Source organism: Alexandromys fortis, unplaced genomic scaffold (assembly GCF_014885135.2).
Source record: "Alexandromys fortis isolate MF-2015 unplaced genomic scaffold, M_Fortis_MF-2015_v1.1 scaffold_9, whole genome shotgun sequence".
Taxonomy (NCBI): Eukaryota; Metazoa; Chordata; class Mammalia; order Rodentia; family Cricetidae; genus Alexandromys; species Alexandromys fortis.
In genome coordinates this window covers 20,162,187-20,187,977 of record NW_026067892.1, presented here as the reverse complement: position 1 = coordinate 20,187,977, position 25,791 = coordinate 20,162,187, and the positions used below count along the sequence as shown (strand labels likewise).

At 52.1% G+C, this 25,791-nt stretch overlaps 2 protein-coding genes across 3 annotated transcripts in view; one reads left to right on the top strand and one right to left on the bottom strand.

The window, feature by feature from the left end:
• Positions 1–25,791, bottom strand: part of LOC126498939 (cadherin-23) — a 71,232-nt gene that overhangs the window by 37,331 nt on the left and 8,110 nt on the right. Inside the window, exon 1 of one of the 2 annotated variants that reach the window (XM_050137946.1) lies at positions 1,444–1,536. The exons of the other annotated variant lie outside the window; for it this stretch is intronic. The gene's annotated coding sequence lies outside the window, so the exon portion shown is untranslated. Of the gene's footprint in view, positions 1–1,443; positions 1,537–25,791 lie in introns of those variants that run through there. 2 annotated transcript variants of the gene reach the window in all.
• Positions 1,444–23,881, top strand: Vsir (V-set immunoregulatory receptor). The gene is made up of 7 exons (XM_050137968.1): positions 1,444–1,630; positions 12,378–12,806; positions 13,473–13,529; positions 18,925–19,032; positions 22,104–22,131; positions 22,832–23,025; positions 23,181–23,881. Exons 1-7 carry the CDS (start codon positions 1,549–1,551, stop codon positions 23,216–23,218), a joined length of 936 nt encoding a protein of 311 aa, XP_049993925.1. The 5' UTR covers positions 1,444–1,548; the 3' UTR covers positions 23,219–23,881.

Sequence of the window (25,791 nt, the reverse complement as noted above, 5' to 3'; positions counted from 1 at the left end):
CAATTGACACAACATAGCTGCAAACAGGGATCCCACCACCCTGGTCCCTGACACTATACTTGTTCTGTCCTCTATCTTTTAGCCAGGGACCACGAGGAGTTCAACATTCTCCTCGGCACTCACCACAGGTCCCCATCGGTCACATCTATTCGAGCAGTGTCTACATTCAGGTCTGCCACTCAGGTGGCCGAGCAGCAGACAGTCTTTTCATGTCTGTCCTGTCGAAGGGACTCAATCACAGTGGGAAGCTGGGCCTGTGTTGGACAGGCCTGCAATCTCAGATACTGGAGAGGCTCTGATCACAAGTTCGAGACTACCCTGTGCAACTTACTGAGAAGTTGGACGAGAGAGGAAGAAAAGGATGGTGACCCAGTTTGGCGGCAGAACACTTGCCTAGCATGTGTGAATCCTGGGTTCAATGCCAGCACAAAAATAGGGTGAATATGAGGATCACTGGGAGCTGGGATACCCTCAGTTGGTAGAGTACTTGCCTAGAATGTGTCTGACTCAAAACATAGGGCACGATAGCACATACCTGTAATCCCAGCACTCAGGAGGTAGAGGTAGAAGGATTAGAAGTTCACAGGAAGGTCAAGCCTAGTCTGAGCTCATGAGAATCTATATCTATATATCTATAGAGGGCAGAGGGCGCGGAGTTCTGCACTACTGTAATCCCAGCATGCAATAGGCCGAGGTCGGAGAATCTTGAGGCCAGCCTGAGCTACACAGCAACGCCCTGCCTTAAAAAGCTAAAGCCTTAAAAGCCACAAAACCCCAACAACAAACAAAACAACACAAACCAAACAAAAATAAACAACCACGTGTAAACTAAAACAAAACAGAATGAAGTGAGTCTAAGGATAACTGGGCACCAGTGGGCAAAGCCCTGGGGGAAAAAGCCATGGGGCATGCCAACAGATGTGGCTGCCCGTCCTGAGTTGGGAAGTTCTGGACTGGTGAATGCCTTGCTGCATTTCAGGTGGGTATGCATGCAGGCGCAGGTGTACTAAGGTGTCTCAACTGCAGAGCATACAAGCGCAGAGAAGGCCAAGACCCCTCCCACTTGCTGAACTCACTGTGGACTACAGATTTCACTGACTTATCCATCCTTACACCCCCACACCCACCCATTCCTTCCTTCCTTCGGCAGCAGGAACTTAACCCTGGGCGTGCTGGAGCCTGTAGAAACAAAGTTCTGGCCTCCAGACTATGTGAACTGTAAATCTGGCCGGGTTAGACTGGGATTCATTCCTTAGTGTGCACGGCATACATAATCTCTGAAAAGCACCTAGAGAGACAGTAGAAAGGTCTTTATAGAAGGAAGTGGCTGGTTGGACACTTGCCACGTCTATCTACTTGGAGACACAGTACCGCCCGCCGCCCAGCGGGGGCGCTGCTGGGCGGGGAGCTGGCCTGGGTTACGCACACACTCAACACACTCACTCCGACAGGCGGTGTGTACAGCAGGATCCCTGTACTCCCGGAGCCCCGCTTGCTCCACGCGCACCCCAGCAGTCTGTGTCTGCTCTTCCTCGGCTCGACGGCGACATGGGTGTCCCCACGGTCCCAGAGGCCTGCGGCTTGCGCTGTGGGACCCTGCTCCTCGCTCTTTTCCTGACTGCATCCAGAGGTAAAGTCTGCAGGCGGCGGCGCATAGGGGAAGAGAGCCTGGGAGTACAAGCCGGGTAGGGTGGAGGGACCCAGGCAGGATGGGAGTGCCCTGAATCCCCTCAGCCTGCGGTGATCCCCACCCTACCGCTGCTCTGGGGCTGCTGGGACAGCCCAGCAGGGTGTAGTGGTGGCCGAGCACATCTGTCAGTGCTAACAGCTGCCAAAACTGCAGGCAAAGGTGTCTCTAGGGGACTGCCTGCGACACTTCCCTGCCCAGAGAACCGGGAGCAGGGGTCATGAAGAGCTTCTGCAAGGCAGGAAAGGGACGTGGAGAGAGTCACCTGCTCCTTTAGTAGTTGTTGACTGGCTTTTGACACCTGGGGAATCTCCCTGCCTTCCTGCTCCAGAGTCTTAGAGGGCTTGGGGGGTGTGGTGCTGTAACCCAATACCCCTTCCCTTTGACACTCTTGGATGAGTTTTGATGGGCACTCCCAGATCTGGGCAGTTTTGTCTCTTGCTCTGTATTGAAATCTGATGACCCATTTGGGCGATCAGTGAGTCTTGTGGTGGCCATACTGAGCAGCCAGTATGGAGTACTGGGGAAGAGAGGGGACACTCCCTGAAGAACCACACACAGGGAGGTGTCACTTCCAAAATCCAGAGTCACAGTTTTCATCTTGTCCCAGGACACAGCCGTTCCCCAGAGCCTGGTCCTTACTTGCCCGGAGCAGAAGAGCTTAAAGAACAAGGGGGTATTCTGATAGGTGGCCAGGTGGTAGCCAAGGGTGTCCCTTGGAGACTGCCTGCCCCATCCTTCCCTGCTTAGAAAACCCAGGACACAAGTAGCTTCTGCAAGCTGGAGAAAGGGTCCAGGCAGGGACAGTGTCAGTCGTGTCCGGGTGGAGGTGGTGGGCTCGCCAGAGGGAGCCAATGGGCCGATCAGAAAAGAAAGAAGAAAGTTGACGTAAGGAAAGGGAGGAGAGGCAGAGAACTTCTTATCAACACTGGGAGGCAGGCCTGGACCTCTGATAAGGAAGAAGGCACCCACACCCTACAGACAGAATAATGTGAGCCTGGCCTGGATGATCCCTGACACTCAAAGGGAGAGACTGAGGCAGGGATGGGGTGGTTCAGGTCTGTGTGTGGGAATGCCCAGCACCAAGGTCAAGGCTCCTTGAACGATATGGCTTTCAGGAACGGGGGACAGCGGCTGGCAGGAAGACCAGTACTGCATATACCACAGGCTACCATCTTCCCCTCAAGTGACTCCCCAAGGCCCCCTTTCTTGTCCCTTCCCTATCCTCTGTTCATCAGCCCCAATTTGGGGAACTAAGTCCCAGAGATTCCGAGTAGAGGGGCACAACTTGCAGAACATTCAACAGCAAAGAGGCCCTGAGGGGAGCTGGGAATCCGCACCCTACTGTGCCTCCAAACCCAGAAGACTGCACAGCCATGGCTTTTGGCTACTCAATCTACTTGGTGAGCTGAGGGCCACCTCCCCATGGTTCAGCTCAGGGAGGTCATTAGGGGTCTGGGTGGCTTTCAGGAAAGGGACGAAGAAGGAGTCTTTCAGCCTGATGCTGCTCTGACTTCAGCACTGGCTATAACCTCAGTTATAAACACAATCATGCATGCTTTTCTTTTCTTTCCTATAGCAGACATGGTGGTCAGGAGGTGTGGGGGCTGAGGACACTCACCAGTCAGCTGACGTGCTGGGTTCCCTTGGGCAGAACGGCATTTGGGGCAGGGTGAAATGGGAGTCTGCGGGGAACTTCAAGAGGTCAGAGCTTAGGAGGCACTTGGAGCACAGAAAACACACTCCTTTCCTAGCCTGTCATGGGCTGAGATGAGGGTGGAGGGGGTGGGGGGGGTATTGCCTTGAGAGCCAGGAGCCAGCAGACCCCAGGTGGTACAGGATCTCTTCTGCACAGCGTTCCTAAGGTTTGAGGAAGTTACTACCTTGCCTGTCCCCAGTCTGACCCAGGAGCCCCTTTCACGCAGGCACTGGTGTGGGAGACTGGCAGCTGTCTTCCCTTTCATGGTAAACAAGGCTGCAAAGCCCTATTGAGTAAACTCAGTGCTGCAAGCCTCTGATCTGGTAGTGGTCAGCTCTTAGGAAATCATATAAGCCCTGCTCAGCAGCCTGAGACTAGAGATGGCCATGCCATGGGATGCCCAGGGGCCAGAAATTCCTAAGAGTACTGAGCTAGGCTGGCTGCAAGGCTACTGTGGATTTAGGAAAGGGGTACCAGATGGAAGCTACAGGATACAGGATCTTAGGTCCAAGCAGGAGAAACAGAGGGTCCTCAGGGCTCATGTGGCCTGTTGGTACTGGCTGAGTCTTGGACTTGAGGTCCTAGGTTCAAAGGCAACTGTTGCCCAGGACCATTCTGGCCTTGCCACCTATGGATCCCTTTTGAAGGACTGGCTGGACCATGGCCTTCCTGATGTTTAAGCAAGGGGTTTGGTATATAGCTGTATGGCAGAACTTCCTCCAGCTCTTGCTTAACTGTTTTGTAGTTAGACCTGTGTTCAAATCTTAACTGGCCTTATGTGAGCTGGGCAAGCTTCTTAGTATCTTTGATCAAGTCTTCATATATACTAAAGGGCAATGGTCCATCCTCAGACACAGCTGTGTGGAGGAGCTGATGGGTGAAACTTCCCATGATGCCTGGTCTTTGTGATGTCGGTAGTGGGTCCTTTCCTGGTTTCTGAGGACTCCATACCAGTGGCTTTCTGAGTTTTTACTGCCTACAGAGCCCCCAACGAGCGTCCAGGACAGAGGATGCCATGGAGAAAATATCACTGGGAATGCATTTCCTAGACTCCTAATGCCTGAAGGATGCCCAGGTTGGTTCTAGCTACCCAACTGGACCAAGAGTCTGAAATGGCCAGGCACCTTTAATCCCAGCACCCAGGAGGCAGAGGCAGGCAGATCTTTGTGAGTTTGAGGCCAGCCTGGTCTACAGAGTGAGTTCCAGGACAGGCTCCAAAGCTACAGAGAAACCCTGTCTCAAAAAACCACCACCACTACCACCACCAACAACAAAAGAGTGTGAATGGCCATGGGGTGTCTGTGGTTTTCTTCCTAAATCCTCTAGAGATGAGGCCACAACAGCCAGCCTGGCCTAGTGCGGGCTTATCTGTGGGCTTTCTCTCACATTCCGTTTGCATATTCAGCCCATTCTCTGTTGACCACCTCCAGAGCAAAGCAAGGGCCCCGTGTTCCCCATCATGAACTTGCTGTGTTCAGCTACAAACCAAGCCCTCACACTGGCCTTTCTACCTAGGGTCTTAGCTTCCAAGGAGACCCCAGTCCTGCCTGAGCTACTCCCTCAGCATGGGGCCCCAAGCACACACCTCCCCCCAACCGAGCCAGAGCCATGTACAGGCTGGGTGACATATAGTTGCAGATGGCCGCTGCTCTCCGGGGAGGGTAATTCCCCTTGGTGCATTCTGGGTCCGTTTGCTCATCACCTGTACGTAATATCTGACGAACATTTACCTACTTGTTTTTCCTTTAAATCTACACTTTTCTTTAACGTAAAAAAAAATTTTAAAGGAAATTTTAAGTCAGTGTCACAAGTGGAAAGCGGGTATCATCGGCCACAAATAGAACATATAGAAGAACCCCATTGGCAAGCCAAATAAGGGAATTAAATGTTAGTTGGAAACTTAAGCTGAACCAGACTCAGCATGTAAAGCCTGTTGCTGTTTCTTTGTAGAAATAAATTAAGTAAAAAATTAAAAAAAATTTTTTGATGATACAGTGGCATCAGCCCTGACTTTCTCTTTGATAGAATCTGGGCTAAGAGAACACTGAACGGGGACCAAATGTCTCTCTTTATGATTCCGTGTTCTTTAATGTAAAATCAAAAGTAAAACTACTTGAGTTATTAATGCTGCCAGGCAAACTAAGTCCTCATTGGCTAGGTCAGGTGTCCATCTGTGGGAAGGAGGTGGAGCCAATCTCGGGTTGCCTCTGGTTTCTAGAGACAACATCTGCTCCCAGAGGCTGGGGTTAGAATTCTGTCCACAACATATTCTCTGTGAGACTATAGACAGGTTTCTTTTGTGTTTTGGCTTCCTAACCCAAGTTTCTATTTCACAGGCTTGGAAATTAATTAAAAAACAAGTCCATGTCTGAGTGCTTGGAACAATCCTACCAAGGGAGCCCCTTGCATGGATGGAATCAGATATTAGGAAGTCTCCCTGGTTGTAGTGGCCATGAGGTTGAGTCCTCCTCAGAGAGGCCTTGAGTCTGGGTTGGAATCCTTCAGAGGAGTCTTCCCAAGCCAGGGCCCTTGGCCCACTGCCCAGACCCTCCCCAGGAGGCACAGTGACTAGGGCCTCTATCCCTGGATGCAGGCCGTTTTCCCAAGGTGCTGGAAGTGTGGCTTCCTCCCATAGAGCCCTGCTTCCCCTTCCCAGCCTCCTTGGTCCATGTGAAAGGACACTTCCTGCTGGGGCAGGGATCAATAAACACATCTGAGATACCCTTTGTCCTCCCTAGCTAGACAACCCTCTGCACAGACTTGCTGGCTTCAGCCTGCAGCCTTCACCCTGGGGCACTTCCTCTGGGTTTTGATTGGACCCTGCCTCTGTTTCCCTGTGTACTGTAAGTCTTGCTAATGATATAGCCCAGCCTTTCCCTTTAGGCACCTGGAGACCATCTGGGAAATGGGGCCTCTGAGCTGGGACCTGTTCCCATGCCCGGGAGGCCAGAGTTCCCATCTCTCTCCTCAGTTTAAGACTAGCAACTGTAGACAGTCAAATAATTGTTTACTTGGCAAGCTAACAGCTGGACAGACCTCAGCTGTCTGAGTAGGGCTTTCCTGACCTGGCCAATCAAGCTCCAAAACTTAGGACCTACCTCCAAAACTTCTGGGGGGTTGCCTTGGTGACTGTGGGTAAAGCTAGCTCCTGAGAAAAATTTACAATACGAAAGCTTGTCCACACCCACACACACCCATCCCCTATACGCCCACAGAGCCTGCTGTGTGGCAAGAGATGACGGCCTCAAAAACAAGACCGGAGGGAGAGGATGCCAAGTAAGAGTTCCTTTGAAACTTTCCAGCAGAGTCTGGGCTCTGTCGTCTGTAGCTGGATGCCACAGCTAGGAAAAGCAGCAAGGGCTGTCCCCTCGGGGAGCCCTGAGCTCCACAGCCTCTGCTTTGAGCCTGACTCATGTTAAGATCTTGCTAAATATTATTTGTGGAATGAAAGAATGTTCTGGTTTGGGTCCGAAGAGCAGAAGAAACAGTCTAGGTAGGGGTCAGCTTGGGGTCAGCTGAAAGATGAAATGTGGGCTCCACCCACCCTGGGAGGGTGGTTGGAAGGAGTGCACTTCCTGTCTGCCTGCTGAAGGTGTGACAGGGTCTCAGCTCAGTCACAGGAGCCTCAAGCAACTCACTCTATTTCTCTAGGCAGTTTTATCTTGAAAAGGAGGATGAGCTGCAAGGAGGCAGCTGCAAGAGGATCACAAGTTCAAGGCCAGCCTGGGCTACAGTGAGTTTTAGACTAGGAGTTCCATAGCCAAAAGCTGTCTCAAAAAAAAAAAAAAAAAAAAACAAAAATCAACCAACTAACCCCTAAGACCCAGTCGAACAAGAAACCAGACAAAAGTACAAATAATAGCAATAATTCTTTAAAAACTGAAATACATAGAATAGGGGATTATACCACATTAGAATAAAGTGCCTAACATATAAGTGGACCTTGCCAGGTGGTGGCGGCGCACACCTTTAATCCCAGCACTTGGGAGATAGAGAGAGGCAGACAGATCTCTGTGAGTTCGAGGCCAGCCTGGTCTACAAGAGCTAGTTCTAGGACAGGCTCCAAAGTTACAGAGAAACCCTGTTTAAAAAACAAAAACAAAAAAAGAGTGGCCCTGAGGGGCCGATAGAGATGGTTTGGGGTTAAGAGTACTTGTTGCTTTTCCAGGGGGCTTGGGTTTAGTTCTCAGCATTCTCCAACACCAGACAGCTGACAACTGTCTACAATCCCAGCTCTAGCTCTGGCCTTTGTGGGTACCTGCTTTCATGTGTGTATATGCACACACACACACACACACACACACACACACACACACCCCTATCATGCTATTCTACACACACAATTAAAAACAATAAGAGTAAAAAGAAGTGGACCTGAGAGCAGAGCTGAAGGGCTTCAGACACGGGACTCTCTCAAGGGCAGCTGCATAGGTCCAAATAGCAAAGGCCTAGCCCAGGAGGCCCCAGGGCCCAGGAATCTTGCTGTCTAGGGCAGAGTATAGCAGTCCCCAGATCCGGAATTTTCCTAGCTCACAGAATCCCCTCCTGCATGTATAGGGTGGTCTTACTCAGTGGCAAATAGGACAAGGTGAGGGCTCAGGGGGCCTGTCCCCAAAGGCCATGTTCTTCACTGGTACACGCTCAGGCCAGGGCTTGGCACACTTTCCTGTCCCATGTGAACTTGGCTACCCTAGAGTTAGGAGCTTTCCTCCCCACCCACTTTCCTGGTCTCTGACAATAACCCAGGTGGCCTAAGGGATCTGTAGCGGACATTGAGCAACATCCTCCCGACAAGTAATTATAATTCCAGCCGGGCTGCACGGGGCCCAAGAGTGTGTGTACACACAGGTATGTGCCCAGGCCCTTCTGCATGCCCGTGTGCTGTTTTCTGTGCGCCAGAGTGTTTCCCTAAGGACCAGCTCTGAGCTTCAGACACGAGGGGTTTCTGACCCCCTGCTCAGGACAAACCCTATCTTTTCTGCCCCCTCTTACCTGAACCTCAAGTCTAAGATCCAAACACCCTCCAAGCCAACCCCCATCCAAGGACAGCTTCTCCGTCACTCTAACTCAGGAAGAGGTTTTGGTGACTTTGGGAATGAGAAGTCAGTGTGGATGGGTGGGGTGGAGCCCAGACCCCCCAATCCTACTCTCTCTGATCCCTGCTCTCTCCATGGCCCCTTGAAAATAAAATGGGACTGGATCCTTTCCCCTGCTCTGGTACAGACCTGAGCAGGTACCACTGCCCTGGCTCTGAGGGCTCTCAGCTTGGCACCCCTCCCCCTGCCGCCACCTCTCCCTGCAATTCAGGGGACACTCATGCCACACGTGAGTCCCCCCTCACCCACGCCTTTGGCCTCTAAGTGTCTTGCCATTTGTCCTGTGTCCCTCAGCCATCGCAGGCCCGCAGCTCTGGTCTCTGTTCTGCCTGCCCTCCTGATAGCCCCCAGGGGCTGTGCACTAGGCAAATGCTGATGGAACTGAATTTGGCTGCAAGGACGGTGGTGGCTCCCAAGCTGGAGGTAGTGAGCAGAGGAGAAAGAAGGCTGGGGTTGCTGCTGTGTGGCTGCAGGGGTAGGGCAGAGGTATGGCTCCCTCTGTGGATGTCTGGGGAAAACCCTTTCCTTAGGTAGCCCCCTCCTGTATCTGGCAGAGCCAGGGTTTAGCGGCCATATGCAGTCTATACAGGCCTGTGAGGGAACCTCTGGGTGGGTGTGGATAAAACCAGAGACCTAGCTAGCTGTTCGCTGTTTCAAAGAGAAACTGGGAGTTAAAATTTTCCTATTAAGTACCCACTTAAAATTATTTTATGGGTATGGAAGTTTTGTCTGCATATATATGTTTACTACGTACATGCCTCATGTCAGAGGAGGCCAGAAGAGGGCATCAGATGCCCGGGGACTAGAGTTAGAGACAGTTGTGAGCTACCATGTGAGTGTTGGGAATTTAACCCAGGTCCTCTGGAAGAGCAACCAGCGCTGTTAATCATTGAGCAAACTCTCCAGAGCCACAAATCCATGCCTTTTTAAATGTTAGCAATTCCAAACAACAATAACAACAACAGCTCCCTGCTTTAAGAATTAAATGCAAGGTCCATAGGCTAGAGGGGAGTTCCTGGCTTTGTGACAGTACACACGCCTGGGTTGAAGTCAATCTCCAGCGGTCCCTTGCTGAGGGATGGCGAGCAATCAAGACCCTGTCTCTGGAGTTGGTCTCCTCACTAGTGAAGGGGGAAGAATCCAACCCTACTCTCCTGGGCCGTCACCTGCAACACAGACTCCTGGGTGTAGCCACTGCTTCTCCGAGTTCTGGGAAGCCTGTTTTACATGAGGTCTCCAGAAGGGAAACCACTTTCCCTTCCTGGGCCTGTCACTGCCTGAAAAGGAGATGGTATCTCCCCAAAGAAGGTTTGAGATCTGCACTCACCTCGGCAACAGCATTCCAGAAATCTCCTTTGTGTCTGAACAGAGCTGGGGAAAGGCTCTGGAATGTCTGTCTGTCTTCCTTACCTCGAAGGCCTAATGCTCCTCCCCTACGGGCATTCTTTGGAGCCATGCGATCATTGTCCCCCTTATATTTTCATGGGCATACACAAGCCCTGTAGTACTAGATTATCAGCCATTACTCGTCTTTCAGACTTTTGTGGTGAAGGGTTTGAAGCCAGCTTCTCCATTCTGTTGGATTTTGGCCTCTGTCCTCGGAAGTGTTTCTTGAATTACAGAGAGAACACTTTTAGGACACTCGTGCGAATGATTCCTGTCCAGGCCTTAACACCCACCCCTTCTCTTGATGTTTTTATTTTTGTCTTCCAGTAAGCCTAACACTCAGCCTAATGACTCAGTGTCATTGGACTCCACGGTGTCCTGGTTCAGCTCCAAAAGTCACACCAAGCTGCTGCCTTTTGCACTGGGCCGGGCTGTGAGATCCCTAAAGGGGATCCCAACTTGGTACTAATGGTCCTGGGCTCTGAGAGCAGAGAGGGAGCCTCAGAGGAGGAGGTCCAGGTGGTACCTCTGGATGGGGCAGAGAGAGAGAGAGAGAGAGAGAGACAGCAATAGAGACAGAGACAGAGAAAGTTTGTGTGCGCGCATGTGCATGCAAGTGTATGGAGGTCAGAGGACACCCTCAGGTGTCACTATGCACCTTGTAAAACATTTATGTACTTATTTTGTGTGTGGGTGCATGTGTGTGGATGTATGTGCACTTCATGGCATGTGTGTGGAGACAAAGGACTACTTGCAGGAACTGGACTCGATTCTCTCCTTCCATCATGTGGCTTGAACTCCAGTCATTAAACTTGGTGGCAGGTGTCCCTCCTACCTTTCCAGACAGGGTCTCTCATTGCTCTGGAACATCACCAAGTCTAGGCTGGCTGGCTAGCAAGTTCTCGGCATCCACCTCTTTCTGCCTCCCACCTCGCCGTCACTGGAATTACAGGCCCGTTCTAACACACGTAGATTCTAGGGCTCTAGGGATCCAAACCCAGGGCCTCATGTTTTGGAGGCGAACATTTTTTCTGACTGAGCGAGGACTCCGGCCCTCCATCCATACGCTCTCTGTATTCTAAACCCTCTTTCCCTGACCGCCAGACCGCCTGCAGTCCCTGCAACATGAATGAAAAGCAAAGCAATGCTAAGGTGTGCTGACCAGAGCCCCTCTCACATTAGAGCCCTCTGCACCCCACCTTTCTTCTCCCAGCCTGTGCTGTAGTGAATGCCATTCTCTTCATGGCGGGGGTGGGGGGGGTGGGGAACAGGCTCAAATTCTGGTCTCAAAAAAACTGGGTCCAGGCTGGGGATGTGGCTCGGTGCATGGAGCCCTGGGTGTGAGACCCTGTGCTAAGCTGGCAGCACATGTCCAAAATCTCACCATCCGAGAGGTAGAGACGGGAAGATTAGCTTAGGGTCATCTTCAGAAACCTAGTATGTCTGGGGCCAACCCAGGATACATTAGCCCCTGTCTAAAAAACAACAAAACAAAACAAAACAACAAAAACCATGCCTTCATGCTCCATCAGGTTGAGCAACAGAGGAACTGGGGGTTGAGATGGGGGCAAGAGGATTTTTTATGTGCTTTGGGAAGATGGATGAGGTACATGGATGAGGTCCCTGTCCCTCAGATGCTCCGAGTGTCCCTGCTTTCCTACTATTGTGCCTAGGTAGAAGCGCTCGCTGGTGAAGTCTCATTCAAAGTCCAAAGATCCACCCCTTTTCCAGCAGGGCCACGCCCATCCCTGGAAGGGCTTTTTAATTTTTTTTTTTTTTTTTTTTTTTGGTTTCTCAAGACAGAGTTTCTCTGTGGTTTTGGAGTCTGTCCTGGAACTAGCTCTGTAGACCAGGCTGGTCTCGAACTCACAGAGATCCGCCTGCCTCTGCCTCCCAAGTGCTGGGATTAAAGGCGTGTGCCACCATCGCCCGGCTGGAAGGGCTTTTCTTCCCTCCCACGTCTCTGGAACCCAGACACTGGCTGGCCTTTGCCCACAGGGTCATGAGCGCAAGTTTCTCTGCTCAGTTGGGTCACTGGCTCCCAAGTAGAGGTAGGGCACCTGGCTCTGGCCCTGTCCATGCTCAGTGAGGAAGAATTGGAAGAAGGTGTGGCCTGGCTGAGGAGTGGGGGTGAGCAGAAGATGTTGGTACTCTCCAGGAGCGTGGCCAAAGACTAAGATCTTTCATTCTCCTTTGGACCTCCTTCCTATGCAGGGGAGGGATGTCCAAGGTGGAGCCATTGCCCGCAATGGGGCTGGAACCAAGGTTCATGTTCTACTTGGGAGAAGGCCCTATCTTGGCTGGCTAGTTTGTTTGGCTTAAGTCCTTCCTCTGCCCCCATCTTCTCCCCTTCCTCCTGTGCAGGTTGGAATGGAGCGTGTATTAAGCAAGGGGCCAAGGCTCAGGAAGTCACTTGACTTGCCCAGGGTCTACAGCTGGGGAGTGACTAAAGTCAAGCTTTCTCCTCACCCTCAGGCAGGTGACAGAGGCTTTTCCTTTCTCTGAGCAGGTCCAGCAGCGGCCTTCAAGGTAGCCACCCCGTATTCTCTGTACGTGTGTCCTGAAGGGCAGAACGTCACCCTCACCTGCAGGATCCTGGGCTCTGTGCCCAAAGGGCACGACGCGACCTTCTACAAGGCATGGTACCTCAGCTCGCGAAGTGAGGTTCAAGTATGCAAAGAACATCGGCCCATACGCAACTTCACGGCCCAGCACTTTCGTCCACACCATGGAAGCCACCAGATGGCCAATGCCAGCCACGACCAGGCCCAGGCCCACGGGCTCGAGTTAGCTTTCGACCACCACGGTAACTTCTCAATCACCATACACCATGTGACTCTGCAGGACAGCGGTGTCTACTGTTGTCAGGTGTTAGAAATCAAGCACCACCACCTAGACCAACGGTCCTACGGGTACATGGAGCTGCAGGTACAGACAGGTGAGCATTCTGTCCAAATACCTATGGCTGGGGGTGTGGGGAGGAGGTGTCTGCATCTCTGCCACGTGACTATGTATGAGACTATGAGCGATGTGCCCTCAAGGGTATGTTGGCTGTGTAAGGAGTGGGTGCGGACACGTGATTACCTTGTGTGTGCCTCTATTTGTGGCAGAGTGACCTTTTCATGTGAGAGGGTGTACGTACCTAAACTGGTAGCATTTCTCCTGAGAAAATGCAGGCCATAGGGCGGCTAATCGTGTACTTAGTTTGAGTTGATCATGGCTAAATGGCTGTGAGGTGTGTATATATCTGCCTGTCTGCCCAGTTGAGAATGCAAGACCTGACTGAATCGAGATGTACCAGTAGGTACCCATTTGCCTTAGAAGGTGGCATGAGAACATCCGGGGTAAGAAAATGTGTGTGTGTGTGTGTGTGTGTGTCTGTGTGTGTGTGTGTGTGTGTGTGCGTGTGTGTGTGCATGCGTGCTCATATGCTCACACTTGCATGTGTTCACACATGCATAGGTGTGCAGACTCCAGGGGCCAGCATCGCCAGGCAGGCATTAGCATGGATTCCTATGACAAGAGAGGAGTTGCTAGCCTGGACCAACCTCCATGACCCCATGAGCCTCACAGTCACCTAACAGCCCTCTCTTTGTTCCCACAGGCAAAGACTCACCATCGACATGCACCGCATACCCATCTAACGAGCAGGAGAGTGACAGTAAGGATGGCCACCCCCCCGTCTCTTCTGGGCACTCTGTTCTTTCTGTATTGACCGTGGGCCCGGACCCTGTTCTGGACTCTCACCTCGGGACCATATGCCCGCAGACCCCATTTTCTCTGCTGCTTCTATTCCCCTTCTCCTTCTTGACTGTGGCCCCGGAAGCCCCGGCCCCTGCTACTGCTTGCTCTGTGAAGCACAGATCGCCATTCCCACTCGGCAGAGGTGACACATGCTCACACTGCCCAGTGGCACAGCCGGCCAGTGACTGTAGCCTGTCCAGTTCTGTTCACAGTCCTTCTCCTGTGCATGTGGAAGGGGACTGGGCACGCAGAGTGCAGGGAAGCCCCGGTGCTGCCCCAGAGAGAGCTGGAGGGCTCTGCTCTCAGGGAGGCTGGTTGGCGAATGCTCTGTGGCATATACAGTAGGCAAGGGGACATACATGTCTTAGGGTGCCCCCCACTTCCACAGAAAGAGGGCTGTGATTTATAGGTTCATCAGGCATCTAATGTGAGCTACCTCTTGCTTAGGCTCTGGAGGGGCAGAAGGGAAAACCCTGACCCTGACCTCACGCATGAGCATTTGAGCCAGCCGAACAACAGCCTTGTGTGAAGCCTCAAAGACCAAAGCAACTTTCTAGTCAAATTACATGTATTTTCAAACCAACCAACCAACAACCCCACCATGTACAAAACTGAGTGAGAGCCAGCCACACCAGTGTGGCAGGGAGGCCTTTGGTTCACGCCCTTCTGCCACACACTGCTGAGCTCCAGTGTGTCCTCAGCACCAAGCCACGGCGCTGTCCTCACTTCCCCTCTGAGCATCCTCTTCCTTCCCACCAAACGGTTCACACTGTGTGCCCACATGTATGTGTTTGAGGGACAGAGTGGTGGGGCATGGGCGATGGTCACTTCCCCATGGCTCCTTCACTCTGAGCAATCACCCCGGCCCTGCTTCTTCCTCAAGAATCTCTCTTTGCAAACTGCTACTTCTGCTACTGCCTGGCACGTCGTTAGTGGGGGGGGGGGGGCGGGCGCGGGGAGGAGGTTCAGGCAGGTCATGGCTGACCTGGAACTTGCTGTGTAGAACAGGCTGGCCTCAGATTTGCAGCAATCCTCCTGCCTTTGCCTATGAAGTTCTGGGATTTCAGGTGTGAACCACTACACCCAATTTCAATGGGACTTTGTGAAAAGAAGCCGTTATGTTTTCAATCTTGGGGACAGAGACACAAGATGGTAGAGGGGGAGCACTGGAGAAGTGTGAAGTGGACAGGCCAAGGAGGTTGGGGACTTTCCTACTTCTGAGACTCTAGAAGAAAAACGCAAGGGGGAGGTGGAAGTGTAAACTTGACCTCCAAGGTGGTTCGCAAGGTGGTTTCTTTTCCTTGCATCTCCGCCCTTGGGTTTTGATGTCTTAAACCCTTGCCAATTCTTGGAGCTGTGACATCACTTTCTGGCTCCGGCTTCCTTGAGCTATTGTCCAGTGAAGTGTCTTGTTGGGGGCCAAAAGAACATGCTCCATCCCACTGCGGTTGTTGAGGGCAGGGAATGACTGGTGACCTCTGATTGTCCCCTTCCACATTCCTGGTTCATGCAGTCTCCACACTGGCCACTAAACCCGAGTTGGTTCCTGGGTAGACATTGGGAGTATGTGTGGAGAGTCTGGGGAGCACTACCGTTTTCTGCATCATTTCTCTAGTGAGGAACGGGAATGCCTACGACATGTTGTTATCTAAGCACATGTTACCTAGGGCATGGGATGGGAACCGTGTGTGTCTCAGGTCCAGGGGGTTGGAGAACAAAACAGTAGGGAGAAGGTGAATACTGCGCTGAGTACTCAGCCACCAGTCTGCAAGGGTAACTCCATCACCACGGAGGTGTGGGTACCGATTTCCTCTTAATGCACAGGAGGCCTAACATCCCAAGGCAACTCGTCTGTCCCTGTGTTAAGGGATGGGAACTGATGGTACACACAGGTGGGTTTCTGAACCCATTTCTAGAATCTTTGCCTGGCCACCCATGCCATTGCGAAACAGGCCCCAGGGCCAGCTACTAAGCACTATTCTCTCTGCCGTTCATTAACTCTGGAAGGCCCCAACCTCAACTCTCGTACACAAGTGCTCAACTGCACACTCGCTGGGCCTGTTAATGATGCTTCCAGGCCAGCTCTTTGTTTTCCCCCTTTTTCTAATTCCAGTCTGAGTAGCTAAATGCTACCCTGTAGGAGAGTAGAGCTTAGATTAAACCAGGACCAAGTCCAAGTCCACGTTTCAGGTAAGAGGAAGTGTTGGGGAGGGGAAGGAGCCTGCCCAAGGTGTGGGCTGACATTTCAAGGCATTGCCTAGGGGCCGTGGATTTCCCCTGCGATCAGGACAGGGCGGGGCAGCCTGTCTCTGTACCCTTCCCATCCTGTACACAGCAGGATGTGCCAGATGATGCTTTCCTTAGCCTCCTTTGTGCACACCCACGGGTACCTGGCAGGCTCTGAACTTAGACTGAGCAAGCTGGGCCTTCCCATCCTGCCTGCTCTGAGAAGACCTGGCACATGCCATGGGGGTGGCTTTGGCAACTATTTCCGTCAGTGCCTCATCCTCTTCCCAGGAAGAGCCTGACTCCAGATGGAGACTAATCTTTCTCTGCAATGGATGCCACCTTGGAGTAAAGGCAACTACAGTCAGGGTGGCTTTACAAAGGTGTCCTAACCCTCTGGGGGCAGCCGGGTCCGCATACATACCTCTAGAGCCTGCCCCAACAACAGCCTGGACAACAAGCCCAGCGTATATATAAGGAAACAGGCTCTGGAAGTGAAACCAAAGAACTGTAGAGGGCAGGATTGCCACTTGCAGACAAGAGGGTCAGGCAGGGAGGTCCGGGCCAAATCTCCAAGGCAGGTTGTGAGCACCTGGCTAACTGCGCCACGAGTTGCTTAGTAACTGTGGGATGAGAGAAGAGTGCTTCTGCAGCCAGCTTCTCAGGTTGCCCACAGTAAGGTCCTTGGATGGGGTTTAGCCACACTGAACGGCATGAATTATGGACCGTTTTCACTTTCAATATTCCACGTTCAGATGCAGCCGCATTAAAACCGGCAGGGATGCCGCTTTCCTGTGGGTTGGAATGTCCTTTGAAATTCGCCTAGCAATCGGTACTGTTTCCATACCAATGGGTACTTCTGAAGTGCCTGCCAATGGTCTGCTCGGTTCCATACACCTCACTGCGAGCCCATTTATGCTGCCGCATTGCTTAGCCTTACAGTGGGATAAAAATGGCCTTTGTTCCCAAATAAAGTGCAGAGGCAGCAAATAGACCACGGCACATCGGGCTCCTAGAGCTCTCTGGAGGTGAACCCGATCCTATGACAAGAGATCCTAGCCATGCTTTGGCAGAGAGAACGGCTCAAATTGGGAAGGAAATGGCCTTACTCTAGTTGTGGTTCCAAGGGCTCGTCTGTTCCCAGCTAAACTCCTGGAGTCAGCAGATGGACTGAAATAAACCAACCCCCTACGATATGGGGCTCACGCAGTGGCATGGCCCTTTCCGAGACGATTTTGCAACAGCCTAGGAGAAAACACGCACAGGATGGTCTGTGGCTCAGCGCTTTGATGCTAAGTGCTTAGGTCCAGATGTACTGCCCCGGAGAGCAGAAATCTGAGCCCAAGGATTCTTTGTTGCAGTATGAGGACTGTTGAAAATGGAAGTAAACAATGTCCCCACCAGATAGGGATGTTTCCATCCATTTGGGGCAAGTTGTATATAGTAGAGCCCTGGGAAGAATGAAGTGGGTCTCTGTGTAGACAGAGAGATGTCCAAACTGTGTTTGGGGGTCGGGAGAACATTCTTCTGTGTTCCCATAAGATAAGACCAGATCTAGATAGAGGAGGATTGTGGGTTGTGAGGGGGCTCCAGGTTGAGGGGAAGGAAGAGACTTTTTTTTTTAAATGTGTTTACATTTTTGTGTGTGCATGTATGTTATGTGTACATACAGAACCAGAGGTTGATGTTGGGTATCTTCCTTAATTGCTCGCTGCTTAAGTTTTTGAGGTAGATTCTTTCACTGATTCTGTAGCTTATAGTTAGGACAAACTCGCTGACCAGAGATTCCCACGGATTCTCCCATCTCCACACACCCGACCACCACCTCAGTTGACAGCTACATGTGACCATACCTGGCTTCTTAAAAGGGTTCTGGAGAACAGCTTTCAGGTGACCATGCTTACACAGCAACCGCTTTACCAACTGAGACATTTTTCTAGCCACTTTGTTTTTAACTATTTAAAGATTTTTTTTTTTTTTAAAGGACATTTCTTTAGTCTTCCCTCCCTTTCTCGAGTGCTAGGAATGGAATTCAGGGGCTATGCATGCTAGTCAAATGCTATACCCCTACCCTAATTCTCTAATTCTTGTGGCAAATTGTATTCTCTTGTAACTGGTGTGTGTGTGCACGTGTCCATGAGTGATCATGGGCCAAGCTTCTAGGGTTCTCAGTCTAGAAAGATCAAAGGTCCCCTTCAAAGGATGGGCTAGGGTTTATTTTTATTTTTTGAGACAGGGTTTCTCTATGTAGTCCTGACTGTGCTAGAACTCACTCTGTAGACCAGGCTGGCCTTGAACTCACTGAGATCCACCTGCCTTTGCCTCCTGAGTGCAAAGTGGCTTGCACCATCATGCCTGGTAAGGCTGGAGTATTCTGTCTTCATTGCAGTAAAACATTCATCTTTAAAAGCAAGTGGGGTGGGGGACACAGGGCTGTCTCTGAAAGGATGTTACTAGACCTTCCTGGCTTCTTCAGGTCACTAAGGGTCTGGGTATGGGGCCCGGATGCCTGGGCCTCTCATCCTGTTTGCTCTGAAACCATGGGTGTGGTTTGGACAACTACTTCTTTTTTTTAAATTATTTATTATGTATACATACATATATGCCAGAAGAGGGCACCAGACTTCATTACAGATCGTTATGAGCCATCATGTGGTTGCTGGGAATTGAACTCAGGACCTCTGGAAGAAAAGCCAGTGTTCTTAACCTCTGAGCCGTCTCTCCAGCCCCAACAACTACTTCTTCCAGTGCCTCATCATCTTCCTATGAAGAGCCTGGCTCCAGATGGAAACTAAGCTTTCTCTGCAATGGGTACCCCTTGGAATGAAGGGAACTGCAGTCAGGGTGGCTTTACAAAGGTGTCCTAAGCCTTTGGGGTAGCCGGGCCCACATACATATCTCCAGAGTCTGTACCCACAGAGCTTGGGAACCTTCCCACAAATGCTATGTGGATTCTATTCCTGCCCAGCTCCCTTCTCCTATCTAATAGAATCTGACCACCTCTGGGGGGGGGGGTCATTCTGTGACTCAGTTTCCCTTCTGAAGTGGGAAGGGGGCCCTCACATCTGCTGCTCTTGTCCTTCTAGGTATCACAGCTGCAGCCCTGGCCACGGGTGCCTGCATCGTGGGGATCCTCTGCCTGCCACTCATCCTGCTGCTGGTCTATAAGCAGAGGCAGGTGGCTTCTCACCGCCGTAAGTACCTTCGCCTGGGATGGTGATGGGGTTTCCTGGCTGCAAGGTCAGGGAAAGCATGGGACTTGAGGGCTGCACAGGCCTTTCCCATTTTTTTTTTTTTTGCACCCCTGCAAGAAGCTGACTCTGTGGCTGAGAGAGAAGGGCACCTACATATGCCTTTCTTTCTGGGCCTGATGTCTGCCAGCGGCTTCAGTGCCCATGCAGGGGTGGCTTGTCACTGCATATGAATGAGTAGATAGCCACACTGAATGGCAGGGCTTGCTCAAACTGGTTTATAAAGATGCTGCCGCTCAGAGATCCCTTAGAGACCTGCTTGTGTCTGTGGGTGGGTTTTGTTTTGTAATGAGCAGCAGTTGCTGGGACAGAAACAAGTTTTGGGATGTGAGAACTAGCGGAGCTTTTAGCTGGAGCTTCAGTTGTCCCTCTCCTTCCACAGACAAGAGCTCAGACTCTGCACGTTAACTAGCCGAATGTCATAAGACATTGGAAATGCAGAGCTGAGGTGGTCCCCAGTTGCTGGGGTCACCCTGCCAGGCACTATGCCAAGTCACATCTGTGCTTCACTTATTCACCACAACACCCCAAATAGGGGACATTGCTGTCCTCATTTTACAGACGGACAAATCGAGGCTGGGGGGGGGGACGGGGGGAGGACATGGTTCCCTGACTTCCCCGGGGCCAGGGCGGTTCCCTGACTTGCCTTACGAAACCCACTGCAAATAAATGGGGAGCTAGGCTTCAAGTTCATGGCCACAAACACCAGTCTCATCCCTTTTCTGGGTGACAAGGCCCCTTGTCTGCCCCAGCCTCTCCTATGAGCCTCTGTTCAGCCTACATTCTCTGAGGGGTGGGAGCCCGGGGGTACGGGGAGCTCTGTTCTTGCACTTCCTCCCTCCGCCTAGCTACAGAAGGTAATTGAGGGAAGGCTATTGTCACCGGGTCACACCAGATTTCCTCTGCCCTCCCCTTCACCTCTCAATCAGCCTGCCATCCCCTTACCCTCTTTCCTGGAGGCCCCCAGTGAGCCCCTGTGGGCTGTGGCCTCCTCTCCCTTCCTCTCAGGCGGTTTCTTCCAGTTATAAACCTACTGCAGCCTGCCTGTGGGCATCCCTAAAGGGGCAGCCTGGAGCACGTGACAGACTAGAGTGAAGGAGGAACCCAGAGCTCTGGAGGGGGAGAAATGGCGGAGGGGACAGCGGGGGAGATGCCAGGGTTAGGCTAGGTTCCGATGGATTCCCAGGTGCTGTTTTCTCTTCCCTTTGCCCAGACCACGCAGTGTCTGGTCACGTGGTCAGATGGTCACGTGGTCAGAAGGGACCAAGCACTGGGAAGCAGACCCTTCTAGGCTGGCAGCTACAAGTGTGCTGGGGGCTTCACACAGCCTTTCTTGGGCCCGACCTTTCTTGTAGGGCATCTACAGGGTTCCCATTCTGCTCATGAGACCTAGTAGAACAGAGATGGCTGGAGGAAAGAAGACTGAAGTGCGTGTGTTTGTGTGCGTGCACATGTTATGTGTGTGTGTTACCATTCATGTGGGGTTCTGAAGACACAGGTCCCAGTTCACTTATACCATATACCTTCAGTCTAAACACTGGATTCCAACTTCCCATCTGTCCCTGGAAAGCATGTGACCTGGACTTAGAGACTAGCCCTGGGATGGCAATGGGCTGGAATGGGCTGCCCTTCACGCCATGTTGAGTGACTGTGGAGAACAGCCTTGTCCTGTAGCCTGCTACTGTCCCAGAGTAAGGATGTCTCACGTACAGTAACAGGAAAGGGGACAAGAATTTATCTCCTAGCACGTGCCTTTAATCCCAGCCCTCATGAGGCAGAGGCAGGCAGATCTCTAAGTCTGATGTCAACCTGGTCTACATAGTGAGTTTCAGGGCAGCCAGAACTACATAGTGAGACCCTGTCTTGAAAAAAAAAACAAAAAAACCAAAATTATCTTCTAAAGCAGATACTTCCAAGTCTTTTCTCTGCCTCCGAATGGAAGTCCCCAAATCCGTCCTGTGACTTCAGACTTAGCAACAGAAACACATGTCAGAAGTGTTAATGCCTAGACAAGCAGAGCTCTGAAGGACAGACCGTGGTGTCTGGGGAGTCACTGATCCATACAGACCCCAGAGTAGCAGCTGTGAGTGTTGGGAACCAAAAGCAATCAGCAGGTCTCAGCACTTGGGCTGCGGCAGGTCAGCTCCTAGGGCATGGCGCACTCTGGGCAGAAAGCTTCTGAGTGCTGGGCTGGGGGCTGGGTTACCTGGAGACTAGCATGCTGGGGACGAGAGAAAAAGAACGAACGGGCAGCTCGGCATCCCTCAGCTCTAAAGTGGAGGTCGCCATCTTTACCCCAGAGCAAAGTGGTGAGGACGGGCTTGGCCCACGCAGCCTGACACAGAGTCACTCTGTCAGCAGAAGTGACCTAGATTTCAGGAACTTTGTGCAACTTCCCTGTGCTGGTCTTGCCGATGCCCCTCCCCTGGGCCATTTCCCCATGCAAACCTCCTCCTATAAGAAGGACCTGTGAGGCTGTGGGGAGCTGCAAGAAATAGGGAAGTTGGTGTCCTTGCATTTGGATGATGGGCAGTTTTAGGGGGACCCCAAGGATGGTAGTAGCTTGTGGGGGAGAAAATGACAGAAAGGATGGGATGGGATGGAGAGATTGAGGAAAGAACAGACTTTCTAATCTTAGGAGCTGACCTTGAACCCTCTACCCTATAAGCTGTGACTTAAGACCAGAGAGGTAAACTTCCCAATAGGAAGCGACTGTCAGCACATGCAGGGACTTGGCCTTTGGTTGAAACTTAGATTCTCAAGTTGTGACATTGTCAGGATGCAGGGAAGAGTGTAAGCCTGGGGCCAAACATCATCCCACATGTGGAAAAGACAGACGTATTTCACTGGTACACAAAGGCATCTATCTGCACCTTGCATCCACCTGCTAAGACAGACACATGGAACTCGGGACTCTTCAGGGAAAATATGGGCTCCTGGGTATGCTCCCAGTGCAGGGGGTGGGGCCTGCAGAAGGCTTCCTTCCTGTGACCAGCTTTTCTGTCTATCTGTAGGTGCCCAGGAGTTGGTGACGATGGACAGGTAAGGCCCACAGTGACTTTGAGAAATTTTCTGGGACCCAGACATCAGGGAAGGGGTGTTCCTGTGTGATGTGGGGCCTCTACTCAGCTCGACACAGCTGCTCAGAGCAACATCTGGCACATGTGGCCTGCTGGGCTGTTCTGTGTGCCACCTGCCCTGCTAGGCCCTGATTCTGCTTGGAAGTGCTTTAGTGGGTACCTTTGGGTCTCAGTGGCCACCCTGGCTGAGGATGAGCAGCAGTAGAAATAGTTGGCTGGGGTAGACATTACAAATGCATAGGAGGCCCATGACCCAGGCACAGCCCAGTGCACGGGGGATGGCTTGGCTGTGCCCGGCATTCCACGAGAAAGCTCTCAGGCTGAGCAGGCATGAACAAGCCGATGGCTGCTCTGGGGGTAGAGAGGTCAGAGACGGACAGTCAGGACAATGTTATCTGGGCTTGGGCTTGGGCTGGCTTGGATGGGTTTAGAAATTAGTCACCTCTGGAAGCTTGGTCCCTGTCCTACAATGTGCTTGAAGGAGACAGCATCGCAGATATGCCAAAGGAAGGTCTACCAGTGATCCCACTAGAATCTTGGAGCTGAAAGGCTTTAATAGGCCACCCCTGTCCAGCTAGGAAGAGAAGAAAAGTAAGGGGAGGCAGGAAGGACAGAAGGTCTCTGAGTGGCACTGACCACCCCTAATTCTGCTTCTCTGGCAGCAACACCCAAGGTATCGAAAACCCAGGCTTTGAGAACACCCCACCCTTCCAGGGGATGCCCGAGGCAAAGACCAGACCCCCACTGTCCTATGTGGCTCAGCGGCAACCTTCGGAATCAGGACGGCATCTACTCTCTGACCCCAGCACACCTCTGTCTCCTCCAGGCCCTGGGGATGTCTTCTTTCCATCCCTAGGTGAGTGTCACCAGATTTTACAGTACCCTGACTAATAAACAATAGAACTGCAGGCTCTGCAGGGCCCCCCAACATTGGGGAATCTTCATGGTGCACAGTTGAACAAGGATATACAGACACCCCCCATATTCACTTCTTTGTCCTTTCTTTTACAGATCCAGTCCCTGACTCCCCTAACTCTGAAGTCATCTAAACCAGCTTGGGGACCACGGACAATGGTACCTGGATTAGGGGCAGGTGCATTTGATCTATGGCTGGCCTTTTAAACAGACCTTTAGGCATTGGCCCCAGCCTCCCCTCTCCTGATCTGAGTCTAGACTTCGCTTTACAAGATGTGTGGACCCTCCCCACTACCACTTCTGGATGCTACACGGGGTTGGGGCGGGGTGGGGAGAAGATGCTGGACTGCTCATTGCTGTTCTCAAGATCTTGGGGTGCCCAGTGCTCCCTAGAGACTTCACATTGCCAGCACAGATGCCAAATGACTTTAGAAGTCCCGGAGTATCCGGCTTGGCAGCAGCTTTTCTTCGTGGGAACCAGCAGCCCAGATGGGATGAGGTAACCACCTTGCCACCCTCCCAAGCAAGGGACACAAGCCATGAGAGACTCCTGCCCTGCTGTGGATATGTGGTTGACCTGCTCTTTTGTCTGAGGATGCTCTGTTGGCCTGACTATCCCCGAGACTCTGGAGCTTGGCTTGCCTATGCCCCACGAGGGGAGCTTCCTCAACAGCCTGCCAGCCATTTGAGGGTCTGTCAACAGTTTAAGTGACTCTGGGCTCTCATGGCCTGTATGGCAGTCCGCAGAGTTCAATGGCCAAAGGCTCTGAAACAGGAAGTACATGTTGTGTCCAGGAGCCATTGTGTCTTGAGCCACGTCGTACACGAAGGGTGGTAAGGGCAGGTGGGGAAGGTGAGTGGATACTGGCCTTCCTGTCCTCATCACCCACCAGTCCCACTGCTCAGTGTGGGGCAATGACAAAGGTGACCTCCATGATGTCCTATCTATACTGGGCCACTTCTTAGTATGAAAGAGATGCTATTAAAAACAGTACGTGGCAACAGCTGTACACAGCAAGGAGGGAATGGTAGGCATCAGCTTTAAGGCCCTGGGAGTGGGGGGGGGGTGCAGGGAGGGCGAGGGATGGGGGCATCTAGGGCCTGGGCATCCTTCCAGCCCTAACCACTGATCTTCAGGGTGACTTGCAGGCACATAAAAGAGCTTGTCCCTCCCTGGTTGATGTTGCTCTTGGTTCCCATCTCCAGGGTCTGGCGTGACCCGGGCACACAAGGAGAATCCTTCATGAAGGATTTAAAGCATGAACAGAAAAGACAGTCCCTTTGAGGTAGAAACTGTGCAGCTGATGTCTGAGAGTGAGGAGGGGTGAGGCTGGGCAAGTCGCCCTTCAGCCTCCAGTGGGACGGTAGCCCCATCACTGGAAAAGCTGCCTCCCCTGGCAGGAGTGAACTGGGCCTGGATAGGAAAGCTCATACCCAGGGCCTGCGGGCAGTAAGAAACCCACTCCTTGCCTGGGGACAGATGGGTAGGGGTACAAAGAACAGTTCCAGGCTGAATCACAGCAGTAAGCTGCCTGTTGGGAACTTGGATAGGTTGTCTGGTAAGGTCCAAGAGCATAGGCCCCTGTGGGATGCCAGCTATGTCTGCGGCTTGGAGTTCTGAAGCTCTGTATCATCACAGGAGTGTTGGGGTAGTCAGGACACCCAAACCATGACTCCTCTTGTGTCCCCAGGGTCCCCTCTTTCACCCCACCTGTTGCCATAGACTCTATGCAGTTACTATAGATAGAGCATGTTGTTCTTTTGGCTTTTGGGGCACCAGGATGGAGTGGGGGAAGTGCCAGCTGTTTTGGGGCCTCTGTCAAAGAAAAAAACCCCACACATCAGCTATAAGATGGGTATAGCCTGTCCCCTGGGGGAGGCTGGCCTATCTCCAGCCCTAAGCTTCAGACCTTGCCACCCAGATGTCTTCTAAGAATTTGACTGTCGAGCCCCTGTCTGGCTGCTGCTCTGTGGAAAGGGGAGGAGCCCCCCAACCTCCTCAGCAGAACAGCCACTCACTTCCTGCCCAGCTTCAGCTTCCTTCTGCAGGGCTCTAGTCTCTTCTCTTCTGGACCCTGCAAGTGCAGGCACGTCAGCTTCATGGTTTCCTGTTTTTGATGCAGTTTTTGTGAGGTCCAGCCTCTGTCTACATCCATGAACTTGGGTCCTACCACCTGGCTGCTGCTGTGGAGGGGCGGGGTCTGGGGGTTGGGAATGGAGGGGTCCTGCCCTGGGGGCGAGAGATTGGGTGGTGATGAGACAGAGTAGGAAACTGAGCTTCCAGGAGGAGGGAGGAGCCCTGTAGTCTTCCAAGCCATATTGGACTCCTGGCATTAGCAGGAGCCTAGGAAGAGAAGTCATATGTTCTGAAGAACTAATTCATCCTTAGGAGGTATATCAGAAATCAGAGGGTGCTTTGCCTGTCTCTAGTAAATCTCTCCTTGGGACTGGGATGGGAGGGACCAGTAGGAAAGGTTTCTGATGTGGCAAGGACATCTTGACAGGCCAAAGGCCACTGGTGGCTGTTGTAGACCCAGCAGGCCCTGCTGGAGTACTGTAGTGTGCCTCAAACTGGCTTCTCCAAAGAGCAGTTCTGGGGCTACCCTGCTTCTGTCTGACCAGTATTTTCCCTGCATGAGGTAGCTGAGAGCCTAGGCAGAGGCTGGTCCTTCAGGGACTGCTCCCCCCAGGAATGCCTTGGAGGAGG